The sequence below is a fragment of the Schistocerca cancellata genome, chromosome 4 (genome assembly GCF_023864275.1).
Source record: "Schistocerca cancellata isolate TAMUIC-IGC-003103 chromosome 4, iqSchCanc2.1, whole genome shotgun sequence".
Lineage (NCBI taxonomy): Eukaryota > Metazoa > Arthropoda > Insecta > Orthoptera > Acrididae > Schistocerca > Schistocerca cancellata.
The window spans coordinates 81,272,710-81,289,591 of record NC_064629.1 but is presented as its reverse complement, the minus strand read 5'-3'; the positions used below and the strand labels follow the sequence as shown (position 1 = coordinate 81,289,591).

At 41.2% G+C, this 16,882-nt stretch overlaps 1 protein-coding gene across 1 annotated transcript in view; it reads left to right on the top strand.

The window, feature by feature from the left end:
* LOC126183661 (metal-response element-binding transcription factor 2) overlaps positions 1 to 16,882 on the top strand; it is a 118,497-nt gene that overhangs the window by 36,251 nt on the left and 65,364 nt on the right. Inside the window, exon 2 of the mRNA XM_049925806.1 lies at positions 10,750 to 10,859. Within this exon, the coding sequence (XP_049781763.1) occupies positions 10,833 to 10,859 (27 nt within the window). The 5' untranslated portion in view covers positions 10,750 to 10,832. The remainder of the gene's footprint in view (positions 1 to 10,749; positions 10,860 to 16,882) is intronic.

Below are 16,882 nucleotides of genomic sequence, written 5' to 3'. Positions count from 1 at the left end.
CTTTCTCAGAATCATTTCAAAGGTGAAGTCCCATATGGTTATTTACAAAAGCTCACGGCCAATTTCCTTCTTTACCCTTGTCCAGTCAGAGTTTGTACACATTCTCTACTAGTCTTCTCAGCTATCTAACATTTAACCCCAGCTTTCTTTCCAGTATTGATGTTCCTGTATATTTGTACTCTATTGAGAGTATACATCCATAGCTCAATCTAAATTTCTGAAATTAAATTTTTCTTCAGCTTTTGGTTACCTAAGTACTCAAATCAGTTGTTACTGAAAGGTTGAGAATCTATTCACACTATCTGATGTTTTTCTTTTTTTAAATCCAAGACTGCTTGATTTAAGGTTCTTTCCATGGGATTATCGAAAGAAATTTCTACAAAATAAATTTAATGCTCTTCATGTGGTGTTGTAAGGTGCCATGCCTTTCTCTTTCCTTTGACTTCTGTCTATATTTTGTTTGTGTGTGATTTCGTGACGCACATAATGTGTCACACTACTCTTCATATTTTACCAAAGGCATCATGAATAATTTCATTATTTAAGTTGTTTTTAACACAGGACTTGCATTCAAGAGGATGATGGTTCAAATCCCTGTCTGGTCATCCAGATTTAGGTTTTCTGTAATTTCCTTAAATCACTCCAGACAAATTTTAGGATGGTTCCTTTGAAAGGGCATGGCTGATTTCCTTCCCCATCCTTGAATCACTACAAGCTTGTGCTCAGTGTCTAAACCATGACATTCCTTTCTTCCTTCCATCCTTGAAGTTGCTCGTTAAAAAAAACCTGAGCCATTCCCACTGGAGTAGTATTGCGTGCTGATAATTTGAGTCACAACACACACCGCTGCTCTTGTGTGATGTGTAGACTACATGTAATCAGTTAAAAAAGTGTATTCTCTCTCTTTCTAGCAATGGACAACTTCATCTATACTTTGTATTTATACATGCTGCCACATGTTATGTTGACCTACTATTTTCACTTTTTATTCCACCACTATGAATACAAGGGGAAAAGTTTTGTGCCCACCAATGAATGACTGTTTCATAGTCTTAGATGCATTTATGTATCAACATTAGTCCCTATTTAGATCAGTTTTTCCCTTGTTTTTCAAGTCAGCAGATACCACCTTCAGAAGTATTATTCTCAAATGTCTGCAAAATAACCGTCTGTGGCTGTCATATCTTCGTTGGACCCAGCACATTTTCCAGCCACATAATTTTTTATATGTGAGAATAGGTGTATCAGAGGATTCCAAATATGATTAATTGGCTAGTGTAAATGTTCCACCAGTACATCCTTAAAATCCACTGTTTGTGGACAAGTGTGTCTTATCCGTAGCTTTGATGTGATCAATTCTCCCTGGCCTCAGAATGAAAACTGCCTTAATTGTCCTCCAAGCATTATGAATGACTTCTGCTGCTATGCTGACTTTTAAACAGTCATCATAGCAATTTAATTAGTCCCTCTCCTGCTTGTTGCAGTACAGCCAGAAAGATTTCACCAGATCCTGAGGGTTTAAACAGTTGAAATGTTCCCAAGGCTCACTGGATTTTTTGAATTCAACACTTTCTCTGGCAAATTAACAGTTCTCCCGCTTTTTCCTGTAAACCAGATCATCTCGGGGACTGAATCTTGGTCTGTGTTATCTGCCCGAGTGCATTGAGGGAAGTCAAACCAAAGGAGCATATCCAGCATCTTGTGCGCTGTGCTTATATACACAGGCTATCCCCTTTCCTTACAGTGACTCCTAGATTGTTTGCTATTCTAGTGAGGATTTTTTGAAGTCTCATGCATGTAACTGTCCTTCCACCTCCTCACAGTATGCTTTCTATGATTATATTCTCGCTTGCTTATTTGAAAGGTTGTATTTGGGAAGGACCGTATTTTGTCCATTGTCTTTTCCTTCTTGCAGTGTTAAGCAGTAGTCTTACTGTTTTCCTTTGCAATTCCAGGATATTGTTCCACCGATGTACATAGGACAGTTTTTTGAGTGTAAGGTCATGATGGCAGATGTCACTTCGATGTGTTTAGACCTTTCCTATATGAACCTCAGTCTGTTTCCCTACAATTCCTGTGGGCCGTAGTCTGTTCAGCACCTATTTCAACCTTTTAACTTGATATACATATGCTCAGATAAAGATGGCTCCAATGTCAGATGACATTGTTTGACATTACTATCCATTAAGACAGAGACAAAAGTTATGTCATTTATTACTTATGTTCATCAAGATAGGTTACCTACCTCTACTCAGGATCTCCAGGTTACTCTTGAGTAAATATATCTACTGTTGATGTCAGTGCTTTCACACACCAGGTTGTGGGCATTGACATCACAATCAGGCAATCATACATCTGTGAACAGTTGTCTGCCACTCCTCTCACTTCCCGGGGAGGAGGAGTACTTTCCTCATAAGAAGGGTAATTTGAGGCTAGTGCAAGTTCCCTCACATTATGTGCTTTCCGCTACTTCATGGTTAATAAGTCTCTGGAACAAAAGTCCATCTTTAGCATAAATGAAATTACATTCTTAACTTAAATTCACGTTCTGGAGTTATTTATATTTCTGGCAGAACTCAGTCTACCCTTAGTTCCTCAGAGACCTGAAATGCCTCCTTTATATAAATAGGGTTCCTGGATCAGAGAGACACCTCCTCCTGTCTTCCCAGATGATGACACAGGGTGGCAATTTCCACCTTACTGGGTTGCATGTTTAACTGCAGCACTTGCAGCCACCGACTTAATGCCATGGTTGCTTCAGATTTCTTTGATTACCCTGACAGAAATCTGCAAGAATGCTAAGTACAGTTTTAGGCCTTGTTCTCACATAACCCTTAGTTATTCTTCACAGACTTCCCCCCTAAGGATTTGACCTCCGATACAACCCTTTGGTTGATTACCCTCCAGTCCTCCATTGAAACCTCCTGGTTCTGCACCCATACCTGCTCAGAGTCTTGCAGGAGCATCATAGTATATTGCTTAATATAGTTAAGATCAAAGTTAAATGTAATTCCTTTTAATCACATAGATTGTGGCATATGAGAGGCTCACTGTATGGCTCCACTTTCATAAATGTTGTGGGACAATGAGAGTGTGACTGGCCTCTGCAGTCAATCAGTTTACGTGGAGGCTAGTACTTCCATTTTTCTGACCTGACCTGTATCATAACCTATGGTACTGGAAAATCCTGGGTTAAATACAAATAATGGGATAAGCAAAGACGAGTCGCAGAATGCTTGAATGTGTCCTGCAGTAGATAGGAACATTAACAATAATTGTTCTATGCTTAAAAACTTGCTTTATCCTTCAGGCCACATAGTTATATAGATTGTAACAATATTGTTACATTTCATCCTGTATTTTTCATTGTTAGGTATACAGATAGATTAATTGTTTTACTGTTTAGAGTTGAGTGATGCTCAGAATTCTTAGAGTATAAAACTGTAACCTACACATTGATGACACATCGTAAATTTCAAATTGGGAAATTAAGTTTTCTGCTCCCTTTTAACATCAAACTGACCAAACCAAAGACAGGTCTACCATTGTCACACATTTGACTCTTACAGACATTACACAGGGTGTCCGAAAAGTCTTTCTCTGATTACATAAATTGATAACTCAGGCTAGAAGTAAGATACAAATATGAAACTGGTGTCTAATTGTTTACAAACTATCAAAGTTTTTTTCACATATCAGTAAACTTCCACATGAGCACCCTTGGTAGCACGTAGCACATCTAGGCGATATTCAGTTTCCGTCCACACATTAGCCAACATCACTGGAGGGATCGATTCAACGACTGGTTATCCGTTGCCGCAGGGTTTCAAGATCTGGTACACGTGTTTGGTAGACCTCGTCCTTGACGTAACCGCATAAAAATAAGTGTAATGGGGTTATGTCAGGAGAGCATGGAGGCAAAACCATTGGCCCATCATGACCAATCCATCGCCCAGGAAAGGTCATATCGAGATAGGCATGGACGCCCAAACCCCAATGAGGCGGTGCACCATCTTGCTGAAACAAGACATTGTGGTGATACTGAAGCAGCTGAGGAACAGCATACAGTTGCAACATGTCCAGATACACTGCAGATGTGATGGTAGTGTCAGCGAAGAAGAATGGCCCGATAATTCAATCGTGCAGTAGCGCGCGCCAAACATTCACCTTTGGACTACCTCTGGTGCACTCCATGACCTTGCCAGGGGTTGTGAACCCCAAATGCGCACCTTATGGTGATTCACTACTCCACTGACAAAAAAAGGTCACTTTGTCGGAAAAGGCAATTCGTCTGAGATAACCATCATCGTCCTCAATACGTGATAGCATTTCGACCACAAAGTCATATCGACATGTACTGTCATTAGGCAACAAGGCCTGAATGATTTGCACTTTGTATGCACAAAACAAAAAACGTTTGTGTAAAATGTCATGGAGAGAGCTTTTTGGCATCTGTAATTCACATGAGGCCCTGCGCACAGATTTCTTCGGACTTCGCTGAAAAGACTGCCTTACAGCTTCCACCCTGTCTGCTGAGGTTCTTGGTCGACCAGACCTCGGAAGGTCAGCAACTGATCCTGTGTTCTTGAACCTCTCATACCAGGCTTTAATGCTCTTGACATCAGGTGGATTCCTTCCAAATGTCTTCGTGTCTGCTCTGTGGTTGGTGATCGTCTCTCATGGTACTTCTCCTGATTGGTTAACATGGCTTCTTGGGCACTGCACCTCATCCACTATTTACGTACTGCGAACCTAAAACAGAAAAAATACTTTGATAGTTGTAAACAATTCGACACAAGTTTCATATTTATATCTTACTTCTAGCCTGAGTTATCAATTTATGTAATCAGGGAAAGACTTTTCGGACACCCTGTATTTCTCTCTCTGACATGTGGAGATGTAAGTTTACTACATATTAGTCCATATCTAATGTCTTATCACAACACACATTTACCACCAAAGAATTTAAGAAGTTAGAAGGATATGAGTTTATGACAATCAGAGAATATTTGTTAGGTAGAGTTTTTCTGTCTTGGAAACTATGCCTCGTGTGAAATACAGCAGAAGAAATCTTTCTTTCCCTTTTTTTGTTGTTGAATGGGAGTGACTCTTCAGATTATCCATAAAAAACAATGGTGGTGTTGTAGATGGCAGGGAGGAGATGAAAGAGTATTAAAAGTCAAACCTGGAGCACTTTATCTGTTGCATTGAAGACGTATATTATGTGGCTGTCAAAATTAGAAGCTGTAAATGATGCCAGCTTAAACTAGGTGATCTGTTGATAAAACCTCTTGAGCTATTATGACAGTTGTTTTTATTGACAGAAAACTTTTATAAACAGGTTTTATAGGGACTACTAACAGTTATATTTCATTGTTATCATGCTTAAATTATTTCTGCAACATGTTTTGATATACACTCCTGGAAATTGAAATAAGAACACCGTGAATTCATTGTCCCAGGAAGGGGAAAGTTTATTGACACATTCCTGGGGTTAGATACATCACATGATCACACTGACAGAACCACAGGCACATAGACACAGGCTACAGAGCATGCACAATGTCGGCACTAGTACAGTGTATATCCACCTTTCGCAGCAATGCAGGCTGCTATTCTCCCATGGAGACGATCGTAGAGATGCTGGATGTAGTCCTGTGGAACGGCTTGCCATGCCATTTCCACCTGGCGCCTCAGTTGGACCAGCGTTCGTGCTGGACGTGCAGACCGCGTGAGACGACGCTTCATCCAGTCCCAAACATGCTCAATGGGGGACAGATCCGGAGATCTTGCTGGCCAGGGTAGTTGACTTACACCTTCTAGAGCACGTTGGGTGGCACGGGTACATGCGGACGTGCATTGTCCTGTTGGAACAGCAAGTTCCCTTGCCGGTCTAGGAATGGTAGAACGATGGGTTCGATGACGGTTTGGATGTACCGTGCACTATTCAGTGTCCCCTCGACGATCACCAGTGGTGTACGGCCAGTGTAGGAGATCGCTCCCCACACCATGATGCCGGGTGTTGGCCCTGTGTGCCTCGGTCGTATGCAGTCCTGATTGTGGCGCTCACCTGCACGGCGCCAAACACGCATACGACCATCATTGGCACCAAGGCAGAAGCGACTCTCATCGCTGAAGACGACACGTCTCCATTCGTCCCTCCATTCACGCCTGTCGCGACACCACTGGAGGCGGGCTGCACGATGTTGGGGCGTGAGCGGAAGACGGCCTAACGGTGTGCGGGACCGTAGCCCAGCTTCATGGAGACGGTTGCGAATGGTCCTCGCCGATACCCCAGGACCAACAGTGTCCCTAATTTGCTGGGAAGTGGCGGTGCGGTCCCCTACGGCACTGCGTAGGATCCTACGGTCTTGGCGTGCATCCGTGCGTCGCTGCGGTCCGGTCCCAGGTCGACGGGCACGTGCACCTTCCGCCGACCACTGGCGACAACATCGATGTACTGTGGAGACCTCACGCCCCACGTGTTGAGCAATTCGGCGGTACGTCCACACGGCCTCCCGCGTGCCCACTATACGCCCTCGCTCAAAGTCAGTCAACTGCACATACAGTTCACGTCCACGCTGTCGCGGCATGCTACCAGTGTTAAAGACTGCGATGGAGCTCCGTATGTCACGGCAAATTGGCTGACACTGACGGCGGCGGTGCACAAATGCTGCGCAGCTAGCGCCATTCGACGGCCAACACCGCGGTTCCTGGTGTGTCCGCTGTGCCGTGCGTGTGATCATTGCTTGTACAGCCCTCTCGCAGTGTCCGGAGCAAGTATGGTGGGTCTGACACACCGGTGTCAATGTGTTCTTTTTTCCATTTCCAGGAGTGTATGTACTCAGTGGTAGGCTAAAATGACTGTACGACAACACTGAACACACATCTGGGGATGTTATGCATATATTAATTATTTGAGGGGGGGGGGGGGAGGGGGGGGGGACAGATAATTATGACTAGCAGTGGTCTCTAGAAAAACCACTTTATAAAACTGAGAGGAACAGCCGATATGGCTGTAAACTGGCAGAGAACTACTTAGTGTTATTTCTGTACCTCTTAGTGATCATGTATTGGAGCACAATATTTAAGGCACAATGAGTGTGTTAAATTTTGAGTGGGATCTTTGTATTGTTGATGTAGTCATTATTTTTATGCAGCACTGTACAACACTGCTTAAAATAACATCACCTCTAGCAAATTTGTGTATAATGTGTAAAATATGATATCCTGAAGGTGACATGATGAAGTAGTTTTGGGACAGAATGTTTCCAGCCACACACAAAAATAACATAACTTTCCAAATGTGCATTATTTTACTCCTTTGGTTTGACAGTAATAACTCAGTATTGATTTCACTGTATTGTAGCTCTGCTTGTGGTAAACATTTCTTATGCCATTGCTGCTACACAGTTCAGTTAGATCAGGGCCGGCCACAAATTCTGCACACGTGCGGTGCTCTTGCAAATGTGCAACTTCCGGGTCACAGTGTGCACGCCGCAGCCATCAGTGTTCATGTAGTGCATGTTTCTACGCACAGATGTCGCTTTATCCATTTGCTGGGATACTCTGTACCGGCGCGTTCTATTGCTCTTTCCACAGCTTGCAAGCCAACCATGGGAAGGTATTTTGCATACTAAACATTTAAAATACTGTCACAGTCTACTCATTGAGATGTTTCCTTTTATGTTAACAGTTTAACCCAATAAGACAAGTAATACAGTTAACAACAGTGGATTTTTATTAAGGCAGCTTGACTGACGGCACCCAAATACACATAATGTTTTTGATCTAGTATTTAAGGAAGAGAGCACTTAGCGACTTCCAATGAACCTTATTCATGATTTCAAATAACATTAAACTAATGCAAGGCTTCCTATAACTAATTCTCGGTGCCCTCAGTTACACCCACATAATTTCTGTCTCACTGACCTCTGAACAGAATGATAACTGCAGACCTCTCAATGATCACCTGTTATTTCAATACCATTATTGCTATATCTTTCACCAGTTCTGTCTGAAATCTGCACAATAACCGACAATTAGATGAATGTTATGTTTTATCGACTTCAGCTGAGCGTAGCCCTTCACACATTAAAAAAACTTTAAATGTAAGTATACATTGGAACAATCGGTTTAATGACCAATTTTCCTGATAAATAATGTAACATGGAGCAGAATGAAGCAATAATACACAGTTAGTAAACAATAATTTTTAATTATGAAAGGAATAAATCCAAATTATTATTCGGCGGCACAGCAAACACTGTGAGTTTTCACCAACGGCTACAAAAAAGAATTGCAGTTCCCCGTCATTTTTAAACGACTGAGAACATAGATCTCCCGTCCTTTGCTTTTTCACAGTACCTGCAATTTCTCAGTACTTCTCTGTTAAGGTTATGGTCACCAGGGGTAAACGAGACTGTGTATGTTGCGCTCTTGCTTGTACCATGTAATCAGGGAAGTGGAGCCCCCGCCATACATTTAGGACACATGTCTAATAACAGATGTCACTGTCGCACATGTGCAGCACTTCCGCACATCTGCACACTGTGCAACGTTTGGCCGGCCCTGAGATAGATGATGTGACTCAAAATCAGTTTTCATACAGACATTGACTGGAGGAAGAGATACTGAGCTATTAATTGCAGTGCACACATTCTGAGATGCTATTCAGTTCAAGGTCTAGTTGCATTCATAAATAATGAGTATGTAGCAATTGCTAAAATATGTACACAAGTAATAAGTAAACAGAAGCATGAAGTTTAAAAATGTCACTTATACACACATCAAAAAAAGTTTTGCATCATCTTGGTTTCGAGAGTTCTGGAACATGTACTGAAAATTGAGATAGAGATGAACATAAACATCATTTCCGCCATTCTTATTGCTCATGGAAACCACACATTGCATATTGTAACACCATACAGCAAGATCTTCAGAGGTGGTGGTCCAGATTGCTGTACACACCAGTACCTCTAATACCCAGTAGCATTTCCTCTCACATTGATGCATACCTGTATTCATCATGGCATACTATCCACAAGTTCAAGAAGGCACTGTGGGTCCAGATTGTCCCACCCCTCATTGGCAATTCGGTGTAGATCCCTCAGAGGGGTTGGTGGGTCACACCGTTCATACACAGCCCTTTTCAATCTATCGCAGGCATGTTCGATAGGGTTCATGCCTGGAGAACATGCTGCCCACTCTAGTTGAGCGATGTTATTATCCTGAAGAAAGTCATTCACAAGATGTGCACGATAAGGGTGCGAATTGTAGTCCATGAAGACGAATGCCTCACCAATATGCTGCCGATATGGTTGCACTATTGATCGGAGGATGGCATTCACGTATCATACAGCCATTACGGCGCCTTCCATGACCACCAGCGATGTACATCGGCCCCACATAATGCCACCCCAAAACAGCAGGGAACACCAACCTTGCTGCACAAGCTGGACAGTGTGTCTGAGGCATTCAGCCTGACTGGGTTGCCTCCAAACACGTCTCCGACGATTGCCTGGTTGAAGGCATATGCGACATTCGTGGGTAAAGAGAACATGATGCCAGTCCTGAGCAGTCCATTTGGTATGTTGTTGGGCCCATCTGTACCGTGCTGCTTAGTGTTGTGGTTGCAAAGATGGATCTCACTGTGGACGTCGGGAGTGAAGCTGCGCATCATGCAGCCTATTGCGCACAGTTTGTAGTAACACAACGTCCGGTGGCTGCACGAAAAGCATTATTCAACATGGTGGCGTTGCTGTCAGGGATCCTCCGAGCCATAATCCGTAGGTAGTGGTCATCCAATGCAGTGGTAGCTCTTGGGCAGCCTGAGTGAGGCATGTCATTGACAGTTCCTGTCTCTCTGTACTTCTTCCATGTCCTAACAATATCGCTTCGGTTCACTCTGAGATGCCTCAACATTTCCCTTGTTGAGAGCCCTTCCTGGCACAAAGTAACAACACGGGCGCCATCGAACTGCGGTATTGACCGTCTAGGCATAGTTGAACTACAGACAGTACGAGCCGTGTACTTCCTTCCTGGTGGAATGACTGGAACTGACGGCTGTTAGACCACCTGCGTCTAATAGGTGCTACACATGCCTGGTTGTTTATGTCTTTGGCTGGGTTTAGTGACATCTCTGAACAGTCAAAGGGACTGTGTCTGTGGTACAATATCCATAGTCAACGTCTATCTTCCAGAGTTCTGGGAACTGGGGTGATACAAAACTTTTTTTGATGTGTGTATATTGCAGTGCTATAGTGCCATTGTATTATGAAACAACTGCTGTAAAATCTCTTAAACGCAAAAAGTGTTTTGTAATAGTAGTAGTCCTTGATGAACGAGAGGCTACAAACACAAGAACCTTAAATTTTGAGTTATATAGTTTTTCTTTCGCATTCTAGATATTATCATTAGAGGAGGTGGAAGTAGTTGGTTTTTTTTATTATTTTTTTTATTTTTTTAAAACTTGAGTTAGTTTTCAGAATGCCTTTGTTTTTCATTTATGGATCAGATTTATGGAATTGTTTTTATATACTGGTTTGAGTGCCTATAATGTCTGGTACTGAAACATGTAGAAACATTTCACACTTGAAAAGTTATTTGTGGTCATCAGTACTCAAATTACTTGGTAGGGGAATATTTTTAATACTAATTTTTAAACTGTAGAGAATTTGTTTTGTTTCACACATTCATTGTGCATGTTTTGATACATTAACTGTAAATGTTGTTTTCCATTCCCTTTAGGTTTTAGGTTGTGGCACAAAATTGTAGCAGCTTGTTAAGAGACCATTACCGTGTGTGTCCTGTATATACCGCAAAAATTCATAATGTCTGTCCAGGGAGCCAAGAAAAAGGTATTACATTTTTATCTACTGCAATTTTTTTTTAATGGATGTGTATTTGGCATTGCTATTAATTCATGTGATGTTATGCTTTTGTTGCATAAAATGTGAAGCCATTGACAACCATTGTCCCTTTTACAAGGAAAAAAAAAATTTACAGTAGCCTTCAGATGGCCTTCATGCTTTTAGGCATAAATAAGAAGTAATGTATCTGCAATAAAGTGAGTTATGTTCGTTAAGTTCGCACCTGCTCGTAGAAACAGTAAATCTTTATCACAAGCCAAGGGTGTGCACTGAGATTTTCCACTGTTCATGCATATAGTTTTACTAGCAGATGATGATATTTTATCATATAACGTGCACATGGGTACTTAGTTGAGTGATATCATTTTTATACAAGGTGTACAACTTTGCTTTCGCCGTTTTTTCCCCCAACATTTGAGGCTTTAATGAAACAAATTGGTTACACATGTATCATTCAAAGTATTTTCCATCACTGGCCACAACTTTCTTCCACCTTTCAGGCACTGTACGAATCCTGCGTCGAAAAAAATGTTCATCTTTTGAAGCAATCCACAAATCAATCCAATTTGTGACTACTTTATTGAGATCGAAAGTGTTGGTCAGCCAGGCCATGTGCCATTGATCTAAACAGGTGATAGTCAGAGGGAGCAATGTCTGGAGAATACGGCAGGTGGGATAGGACTTCCCATTTTAACGTTTCCAAGTAAGTTTTGACCTCTCTTCCAATGTGGGGTTGAGCGTCTTCATGCCTCAAAATCACTTTATCGTGCTTCTTGCTGTATTGCAGCCGTTTGTCTTTTAATGCTCTGCTCAAATGCATTAATTGCTTTCGATAACACCTGTGATTGTTTCACTTGTTTTTAATTCCTCGTAGTACACGATGCCGAGCTGGTCCCACCAAATGCAGAGCATGTTCTCGGAGCCATGATATTCGGTTTGGGTGTCGACATGGAAGTGTGGCCGGGATATCTGCATGATTTTTTGTGTTTAGGGTTATCTTAATGAACCCATTTTTTGTCCCCAGTCACAGTGCGATGCAGAAATCCCTTCCGTTTTTGCCTCTGAAGCAACTGTTCACAAACATACAAATGCCGTTCAACGTTTCTCGGTTTCAGCTCACATGGGACCCAAGTTCCTTCTTTCTGAATCGTGCTCATAGCCTTGAGACATTTTGAAATGGCTTGCTATTTCACTCTCACTAATCGTGCCAATTCTTCTCGAGTTTGACACGAGTCTTCACTCGGCAATGTCTCCAGTTCTGCTTCTTCGAAAACATTCTCTCTTCCATCACTATGTCGGTCTACAATGTTAAAATCGCCATTCTTGAAGCATTGAAACCACTCGAGACACGTTCATTCACTAATAGCGTCCTTACCATATGTACTTGAGAGTGTTCAATGAGACTCAGTCCCTATTTTCTTCATATTGATGATGAGAATTAGGCTCATAAACCGACATTTTCAATTGTGAACAGCTTTTTGATGCAGACACAAATTGACTAATGTTTGAATGAGGTTATGTTGACCGAGGTCCAAGCTAAACTGCCTGACGTCTGCGATCTGTTTCTTTCAACCGCTACTTACTGTTGTTGCCACCTGTCGGCAAACAGCGGAAGCAGAGTTGTACGCCTTGTATTTGTGACTGAAATATGTGAAGTTGAAATTGAACAGTGGAAGTAGTCTCATTATGGCCAAACAGAACTTTTAAGAGTCTTCCCCAAAGTAGTATGCCAGATGGCATCAGAGAATAATTCAGATCTTCAGGCAGGTAGAGAATATAGTGTCTCTCGGTAGTCTCATAACCATCCAAACAGTTGCTAGAAAGGATAGCGCAGGGTTGCAGAATTAAATTTTTGTTCAAAGCTTTTAATCCTGAAGGGTGATCTTTATTAATTGCTGGCATCAGTTGAAGAATGTGAAGTCAGATTTTGGCTATCACATATGAGAAAACGCTAATAATGCTATAAAGAATAGTCATATTTATATAATATTAAGACATATTAATATGTTAATAAAGACACTCACAGCTCTACTAGTAACCTGTAAACTGTTTGCAAATGTAAGCAGTAAACAAAATGAAACAGCACTCACTTGTTCGTAGACCTCACTGCAGTTTAAGTTCAACATATCCCAAGTCTTAAAAAGGCACTGCACTTCCTCAGTGCTGCTTCCTCTTCATATTGGAATTTTGTCTTTGAGAATTTCTTCTATGCTGTATTGCCTCTTTTTAGAGACCCCTAGATACCAATGATAGTCAGCCTTCGTCCCACCTGCTGTGATAACACGATTCTGTTTCTGTCATGTGTTGATGAGCCCTTTCTCTGTGTTGTTTGCTAACATCTCCGAGATTGTTTGGGGAAGAAGTCAATATGGCTATGGAGAAAATTTATTTTAAAGGTCGTGTTGCATCCTAAATTTTTCAAAGCTATCAACATATTTTCTACCATAGCTTTGAAATCTGGGTGTTTCCTACTCCCCAAGAAATTGTCGACCACATTCTTAAATCCTGTCTAAGCCAGTCATTCTTCTTCTGTTGGTACATTTGCAAATACTTCATCTTTCATTAAACTTCTAATGTTTGGTTCCACAAATATTCCTTCTTTAAGTGTAGCCTCAGACAGAAAAGAAAATTTGGAACTTACGTACTTAAAACAATCACCATCTTTAGGCAGTACATAGACAAAGTGTTTCATGATTCCCAGTTTAATATGAAGAGGTGCCAGGATGATTTTCTCTCATTTCACCAGAGATTCTCTTATCACATCCCCCCCTCCCCTCCCCCAGATTCATTGTTGTTCTGGTAGACTATTCTATTCTACTCCGATGTGATTCACAGGTACAAGAAATGAATGTAAAGCTTGACTGTTGTCCCAGCAGCATTCCCAGGGCTTTCAGGTCTACACACCCCATTGGTATTTCGAATAGTTTAATGCCTTCAGCAGGATTTCCATATTTTAATAGGTTTCTTTTAAGTGCACAGAATATGCTACTGGCACAGAGTCATACATATTTCCAGTGCATAGAAGTACGGCTGTGAGACTTCCTTTGTTAGCCAACAGCACATTACGACATTTGGGCAGTTAATGCTGAAGTTGTGTTTGACAGGGGCGATGATAGTCTAGCAGACAGCACAAAAATTGAGGAAAAAATAACAACAAAATACTTGCTGTGTAATGGGTACTTTCTGCTCCTTGTAATTTTCATTTTCATCTTGAGCGCACATACTGAATGAATTTAAGAAATATTAATCTAACTTGGTATTTATGTATTTATTTCTGTCAGACTATTTCCTAATGATCAGTATGATATAGTTATTGTTTCCTTTTCTGCACGATTATTAGACACCTCATTTTGTGATACATGTGAATATAGGTCCAAATTCTGCCTCAAATTGGAAAGTGTGAAATTACCCAAGAAATTCTATTTCAAAGCTAACTGCATCCTGATGAACCATTTTATCAGAGATAATTTGAAACAGTTCTGTTTTCTTCGTACAAGATATCAAAAATTGAACAAATTTTCAGTCACTGGTATTGGATATGTTCTGGTGAAGCCCAGTTTGGAAAGATAATATGTGTAAGAATATCTTTGTAACACAGAAAGTGCAGGAATGCAATGATTTATTGGTGTGCTCGATGCTCTGATGCCATGTCTGTTGTGGGTGGTTGAATGGTGTCTAGTGTAATTCAGCATAGGATTCATCTGTGGGGCCTAGCATCTTAGAACAGATGAACACACATTTGTCTTGTATCTAAAAGTTCAAAAGTTGGAATTTTGAATATGGCAGTTTTAGGTGACAGGTGTGTTGAACTGTGCTTGTCTCAGATACCGGCAAACGTCGATCTTGAACTACCTCATTTGCGACACTGCCAGCCTATGCCATTAACTGCATAGTAGCCATTACCAAATGTTTTATTCTGTGCTTGTTATTCTCCTTTCTTATTTTGAAATGAGTGAAAAGACTAGTTGTGGTCCACCGTGGAGTTAGATTATGACCTTCACGACACCAGAAGGGATTGGCAATCCCTGTGACAATGTAATGGCCATGCTTACACTCATGACTGACTGCCGGTGTATAGTGTCTACACTCTGCTCTGTAACAACCAGAAAACAAAATCTGTCAACATATTTTGACAATGCCAAAAGTCTTAATGTGCAAATAGTTATTTTCGGCTCTTCTTGTATGCTAAGTACTTTGTTGGTTCTATGTGTAGTGTTGTCAAGTATGGGTCGGATGGCTATGAGTGGCCACTATAAGTCGAAATCAGTATTCTGCCAATTTTTTAATTATCTAATTGGGTGGGAAAGGGAAAGTCAAGAAACACCTTAAATCATAGAAGCACTCTGTTTATTGGTGGGAAAATTCTGCTGATTCCCACCAATCAATCATTTGTTGCTAGCCAGAAGAAGAAAACAAAAAGACCATTTCAGAAAAAAAACTTGAATTTTTTGCAAAACCAAACACATTCATATCATATACACTGAAATGTTCCTGTTCTCGTGATGTTGTGAAGGCACAAAAAGTCTTACATCCGTAGACAAAATTCTACACTTCTGGTAACGAGTGGCACGTGACATAGGTAAGTTCTTGAGACCGTTACATTTGTTAAACAATTTTGATGATTGTCAGCAGCCACTCTTTCACCCATCTGACAAAGTTCAAAAACAGTCAGCACTTCTGGTCCAATCTTAAAAGCCATGCAGCAATAAATTGTGCTGTTATTAAATCCAAGATTCAAACACTGGATTGGAAAACATAAGCTGCTAACAGCCAGTGCACCACCTACAACTGGTTCTTTGCAACTTCTGCTTAAAATTTCTACAAAGAAGAAACAATAACAGTCGAAAGTTATGTAGGTTAATAGTCATAGTAAAATTAACACACTTCCAGTTTCCAAGGGAACAAAATGCAATTCATTCATTTTCGTTAAACCACAAAAAAGGATGTCTTTTGTCAACACTCCCTCTATATTCTACTTCAGTGCTCCCACCAACCAGTCATACACACATGAACTAACCTGCATTACTTGCCTGAAAAAATTGGAAAAACAACTGAACAGAAATTTTCAATACCTTGTAAGCTTTTCATGAGAAGACTAAAGCTGATGATCACAGTCAACTACTGCTGTGTCGTTCGAACAAAACACAACCAGGACAAAAGCACCACAGCTGCAAAGATGTGAGTTGGTGCCAGATCTCTATAGATTCGTCTCTTGCCCAAGTTCCACCAGTGCCACAGGCGGCACTGAGGGCAAAGATCTAGACTTTGCCTCGGCCAGTTGCCGGCTGAGTACAATCCTCCAATGACCAGACAACGGACAGAAGCCTACTCGGCAACAGAAGAGCAGCTCTCGCCCACTTGGTTGTAGATCATCATCCAGGGCTGATTTAGACAGGGAATGTTGTATAGTGACCTCTTAGAGGTGAACAGGCAGTAGTTGTATATTGCATTTGCTGTGTACTGTGAAGTTTACCTACGGTTATTTGCACTTAGCCATTGAGGGCCTTTTTTGTGTTATATTACAAGCAATGTTGCAGACTTAATTTTTCGACAAGTCATAAATATTAGCAAACTTTTTAACTTATTTATGTGACTTTGTTACTAATTTGTTGCGAGTGTTGTAGAATCTTTGTTCTCCTATCCTGTTACTTGTCCCTGGGGCATAGCTGTGTAATAGTGTCAGGGAGAACTTTTCTCAGTGGTGTACTGCACCAGAAGCTGTTTCACAAACTTGGCCTACTGTAACGACAGTGGCAACTTGGCCTCCACAGTAGTAGCGACAAGGCCTTTACAAAACTGGTGACAAGTGTTTACAAAAACACCAACTTCTGTCTCGAGCAACATGTAACTCTTTTGAACATCAACACATACTGGAAGGTCAACAGCTTGCCTCTTCCACCCGGGAGAACAGTCTGACTTAACACCCAGAAAATGGTTTAAACACTGAAGGCTTTTACCCAATGACACTTGACATGCAGAACAGCTATTCCTAATATGAGCATTCCATCTGG